Raw genomic sequence first — 6,220 nt, forward strand, 5'->3', positions numbered from 1 at the left:
TATACCATACTCTTCACACTTAACTCTTGTGATAAAATAATCTAAATCATATTGGACAATTTGTTAATGATAGAATCCAGAATCTGCTATTGTTTTCAAACTAAACAAAGTGGTGCAAAGTGTGGACATGTATATCTTTTTCAGCTATGAACTAAACATGTCAAGAATGAAACAAGTTTCTTTATTTGTCATAACACAAACAACAAAATTAATTTGATACCTTCAATAAGACTCTCCATTTCCTACTGCCTAACTTCATGACTGTACATTGTATTTTTATTAATCATTATACATAATGGTTTTAATTTTACAAAACAATTTAATGCAATACGGGTATAAAACACTAATGTGCCTGATAATAAAATACTCGTGTTTAAACAGTCGGATATTTTCATTTCTTTAATTTGCTTTTTTTTAATGTACTAATAAACATAAGAAGAAAACCAGCAACTGAAATTGTTTAATGGTTTCCCAGCAAAATAAAAAGACTGTTTTTGCTGCCATTAGAGAGGCAACGAGGGATGTTTAACATGCACTTTCCCACAGTCAAGATATTATATATCATCATGATGACTTTTAGTATCGACCTATGGGATGACACTTTACTGGGGGAAATGAACAGAGTATAAATGAATTTGACCTCTTTTCACAATAAAATTTGGTCACTGTCTTGAAAATGTTCAGTTTTCCTAGTCGTGGTTGCTAACATATCAAAAGCTTGACATAACAGTTAATGGTATTGCTCCAACTTATATAAATCAAATCAAGACTGAGCAACTTCCTACATGTATATCCCAGGTGGTTACTTCAATATATTTGTATTATTAATTTCGCTGAGAGTGCATTTCAATCGGCATTATCATCATCATTCAAATTGCGGGACCTAATACTCCGTTTGTTACTTTTCCTACTTTTAAAAGAAACCGTTTTGGTTTCACTTTCAGCAACAGGATTCACAGAAATTCCAGAAGCAACCACATCATTTTCGTCAACATCTTCAAAAGAATGCTGCACCTTGGCCACAACCTCGGACGGAGTTTTCACCTCGACGGAAGGCTCTGTTTTGTCTTTGCTTTTCCTGGTAAACGTTACCACACCTTTCGAGCAAGCACTTTCCTCAATGTTGGCCGGTTGCACGGATTCTGGATCGGACTCTGCTTCTCGTAACCGTCTTCGATCTTCGAGGAATGCAAAAGCCGTCTGCGTGTTTGACTTGTCCGACATGTCGTCGGTGGAGACGTCTTCCAGGGAGTATTCCTTCCATCTTTCTGGGTGCACCGTGTGATCGGGTTGTCTGTTGCGGGGTCGGCAAGGCCCAAGCCTGGGTCTCTTGAAATCTTGAGTGTCTCTTTTGCTTCCATCAATACAGGACTCCGCCCTGCGTTTCTGGGTACCTTTACGGGTATCTATTATCTTGTAATCATCAATCAGTGGATCGTTTTTCCAGAATTGCGCATCATCACTCGTGCTCCTGTTTTTCTCATGAGCGATGTGTTTATCTTCTAAAGCTGAAAGACAGCCAAATATATCATCGGTCTTGGCCTGGAATTTAGCACTCGATGTAGAAAGGTTAAAGCCTGTGGCCGTCTCTTTGCTCTCATCTTTATCCTCCGACGCCATGGCAATGGAACACCTAAAAACAGAAGAATTAAGAAAAACAATGGATCATGATCCGAAATTTGTTACCACACCACAACACTACAGCTGTTTAAGTCTAAAATACAGTTATTTCAACACTTGGTCTAGCTAGTAAGAGAGAAAAATCTCTGCTGCCACTTAAGCTATTCATATGAAACAGAAGGAATCTGTATTAACCCATGTATTAGTATTTTCCCATGACAGCACTGGTTGACATGAGTGGGGTGGGGGTAACAGCAAGTCAACCAAAGGCAATGGGTCATATGATCCAACATGCCTGAAGTGAGTACTCATAACACTGAGTTACATTCCACTCTCAAGTCAACATTAGGCCATTATAAAATAAATATTAGATTTTCATCCCCACCTACCTCGAGGATAAAGGCCTGCCGTTACTTTTTTTAAACTTACAAAACCAAAATGTTTCATTCGAAAGGCATTATTTCGAATATCCTGAAACAAAAATAAAATTTCACCCTCCATTGGGATTTTCATTCAATGTTGTTTTTTTAAATGGGGGAGAAGTCTCTCTACATTTTGAAAAAAAAAGTGCATGAAAATATAGCATTTATGATTTAATTAATAATGGCTTTATACATGTACATATACATGTATATCTACACCTGCCAAGTAATTAAATGACACACCACTTACCTTCTTAAATACAACTACTAGTTTGTTTGATAAGCCCAACATAAATACCATAATTGGTCTTAAAATATATAAAGTAAACATTTAAACATTAATGCCACTGATGGCTTGATTAGCAGTACAGTATCACCACATTTTCTCCAGCTTTTGTGATTGATGTGGGGAGAACAATGTGGACTGATGTCAATTTACCAGCATTTAATGAATTAAAAGTTTGTTTTGTTAAACGACACCACTACAGCACATTAATTTATTTATCATCGGCTATTGGATGACAATCATTTGGTAATTCTGACATATAGTCTCAGAGAGGAAACCCAATTTTTTCCTTTAATAAGGATCTTTTATATGCACCATCCCATACAGGGTAGCACATACCATGGCCTTTGATATACCAGTTGTGGTGCACTGGCTGGAACGAGAAATAGCCCAATGGGTCCACCGATGGGGATCGATCCTAGACCAACCGTGCATCAAGCGAGCGCTTTACCACTGAGCTACGTCCCGCCCCTTTAATGATGAGAATCCCAGTCTAGAATGCTTCAACTGAGGCATGTTCAGCAAAGCAAATGATCGTGGGTTCTTGCTAAACTGGAATTTGATTCATATATGTTCAATGAATCTAATGCAATAGACTACAACGCAGGTATCAGTCAAATTATTTGCAAGTGGTCGGCCTTCTGAACACGCCATTGGGTGAGCAAAGTTTAACAGCTCATAAAAATATATTTAACATAAATGGTGTACCACTGAGTTAGATCCCACACTGTATCGGTATTTTGATCTTGATTTGTAAGGGGTTGTTTACTGTAAGTGATGGAAAATAACAAGATTGATCATATCCTATGTTCTTTTGTATAATGCTTACCAAACAACTGTAAGTTCTTCCTACAGGTATACACGTGGGATTTCACACTTTTTTGTAAAAATGGAAGTTGCTTTGTCAACCCATTGTGTTGGATATTGACTTAATTCTGAAAGTAAATAAAATAACATTCAGTTAAAAAATTACGAAAACAAACTATGTACCTGTAGTTACTGTGTTATATGTATACTTGTATGTGCCCTGTGTGTGCGCATGCATGCATGTATGCATGTTTGTGTGTTTGTTTTTGTTATAAAAAAACCTACAAATTAATTGAATAAGCATGTACCTTAAACCTTATAAACCTTATAAATAGTAATATTAATTAATTTTGGCAGAATACAACAAACCCTGTCGAAAAGTAAATTAGAATATTACATGTTTAGCATATGCATCAGACTTAAATAAGTTCATAAAAAATCATCTAACGCTGACGATTTACTAGTTGAATCGTTCTGGATAGGTCCAAAAGGATACTATCATTTTGGGTTATAAGTTTTGTAAATTTGTAAATATTCTTTCCCATTTTAAAAATATAAAATCAATGTTAGGAATCCACACATCCTTGCACATTCTCTACAGTATAAAAAAGTAAGTAAAATAAAAATATTAATGACCAGTGATATCTACTCTTCAAATAAAGTAGGGGAATGTATGAAATAACAGCCAATTAAAGAAGTATCAAGAGGTATCACTGTCTAGGAATAGATGCATGATAATAATGAAGGAATTGGGAAGAAATGACAACCAACAGTTAATGTTGGCAGCAGACTGTATGGCTGCAAACGACCTTGAAACAAGATAGGGATGACATGAAAATTGAAACTTCATGTCTGTTGATCAATAATACCCCCACGATTCGTCAAACATTTGTGTTATTTGATGTGGCATGCTATGTATCAATCTCCCAATGACGATTTGAGGCAGTCTATTCCCACTCCTCTTGCAGTGCCTGGCCAAGTTCAGCTAAAGTAGCCGGCAGCCACTAACATCACCATACATGTCTCCCGATCATGTCCCAGATGTGCTCTATGGGGAAAGGTCAGGGCTCATTGCTGGCCATGGCATTCATTGTAACGTTTTGCTGCTGAAGGTACCGAAGTCATTTACGATATGTGCACGGTGGACCCGAGCATTATCTTGAAACACACACCATCGACCAGCATGGCAACAATCCCTGCAATTAAGAAAATGTCCACAGCAAAAAAACATGCCATTGAAAAAAAATGAATATAGTCCAAGGCAAAAAAGTGCCAAAGAGAATTAAAAACTCCATGCCAATCTCCACAACATTGCTGATTGCCGTGGCCAATTGCAGGGGTTGGGCAAGCAAACGGGACAACAATCGGTGCCAGTGTTACCCCAGTAGTACTGACCAGTGACATACCCTCCCTTGAACACTATGGAGTGGTGTTCTGTCAGTCATAGTGATGCCACCCCACATCATAACTGAACCACCATCAAATCTATTGTGTGGCCTGAGGTTGACATTTGCTTGGCATTCATTTCTACATCGTCAAACGTGACCACACATATCCAAAAAGTCCAGAGTGAATCTGGACTAATCAGAAAACATTACATGAGACCATTGACAATTCCCCTAGTTTCTACTCTGTGTACACCATTAATTGGCACCTGTTTACCATGTGGTAATTCGTTAACAGTGACACTCGGTGGTGTCGTGGTTACGCCATTAAACATAAGGCTGGTACCAGTTCCCAGCCAGAGCAACTCAATGGGTAGATGTAAGACCACTACACCCTCTTCTTTTTCACTAACCACTAACAACTAACCCACTGTCCTGGACAGACAGCCCAGATTGCTGAGGTGTGTGTTCAGGACAGCGTGAACCTTAGTTGGATATAGGTACGAAAATAAGTTGGAATGAAATAAATGAATGAAATGTTGTCGCCAACCATGCAGATGAGCTGCATGTAGACGATTTGTAATCTTCTGACCCCAGTAGCCTGGTATAACTTCAGCAAGTTTGAGCTTGATTTTGTAGAACTTGGGTTCTGATGAATCAATCCTGGACCCGTGTGGTTGACCTGGGACGCCCTGAACAGAGTCGATGATCAACATTTTGGGTCTACTGGTATCCGTTCCATAATCTGCAGATCACAGATGGCGAAACATTGAACATATTGGCTACATCACGCCGAATTCTACCAGTTTAAAGACACCACATCACTAATTCAAAGACAAACAATGCATAACATCCAAAGAACAACGGTTAACTGATCACAAAATACAGCAAAATTAACAGTAGTAATCACTCAACAGATTTATCGACCGCTCTGTGAAGTGTCGAAATCGTGAATGACTTGTACAGAGCAACTGCATGTTGCAAATGCACATTTTCGGCTGTGTATGGGTGTTAGATTGTGCAGCCATGTACATCGTTTCCTTGGCAGTCATTTTTGAAAGCTGATCTCTGTTCCAACCGTTGGTACGGTACCGGTAATGATATTTGCATTTTAAATTCCCCTACTTGTTTTGACGAGCATATAACATATGTGATATTTTTGTTTAAATGTTTGTCAATTTTGTAAAAGTTTTGATGGTGTAAATAAAAGAATAACTTGTAAACATGACAGCCCTATTAACACCCTGCCTGCAGAGTAGAGTTAAGTGTGGGGAGCACTGTCGGTGATTTGAAGTGTGGGGGGGGGGGGGGGGGGGAGAGGGGCACTCAGGACAATGGCTTGGAAGAGGTAACTTAAAGGGCCACCATCGTGACCATGGGTCCAGCCGTAAGAGCGGTTAGGGTAAAGCATCTTCCAGTGAAAGAATTGTGAATTTCAAGTGTTCAAGCATTCTGAGCACAATAAGTTGAATAACATAAAAGTGGGGGTGTGTCCACGTACCCCCACACCCCAACCCATTTCGCCGCCCCCGACCACTACGTCTTTATAGTGTTTAGTGCAACACTGAATTAATTACGTTAACTGAATACCCAAATTGGACAGAGAAAATATGGAATTTTTCCATCTTACCAAATATTTTTAAAAAATAATCGGATGAATTGTCGTAAAATAATTATTAATGTTTTTAATTATTATTTAT

At 38.4% G+C, this 6,220-nt stretch overlaps 1 protein-coding gene across 1 annotated transcript; it reads right to left on the reverse strand.

Annotated features, from left to right (window-relative positions):
* Positions 1–162: 162 nt before the first annotated feature.
* LOC121381255 (protein TSSC4-like) lies at positions 163–6,169 on the reverse strand. Its single transcript, XM_041510496.1, has 3 exons — positions 6,151–6,169; positions 3,158–3,263; positions 163–1,633 (listed from the first exon to the last, which is right to left on the reverse strand). Exon 3 carries the CDS (start codon positions 1,618–1,620, stop codon positions 847–849), a length of 774 nt encoding a protein of 257 aa, XP_041366430.1. The 5' UTR covers positions 1,621–1,633; positions 3,158–3,263; positions 6,151–6,169; the 3' UTR covers positions 163–846.
* Between the last annotated feature and the right edge of the window lie 51 nt (positions 6,170–6,220).

Source organism: Gigantopelta aegis, chromosome 9, assembly GCF_016097555.1.
Source record: "Gigantopelta aegis isolate Gae_Host chromosome 9, Gae_host_genome, whole genome shotgun sequence".
Taxonomy (NCBI): Eukaryota; Metazoa; Mollusca; class Gastropoda; order Neomphalida; family Peltospiridae; genus Gigantopelta; species Gigantopelta aegis.

Bases quoted from the DNA above. Each gene is read 5' to 3' on its own strand.
- LOC121381255 (XM_041510496.1), bottom strand. From the start codon at position 1,620: ATGGCGTCGGAGGATAAAGATGAGAGCAAAGAGACGGCCACAGGCTTT.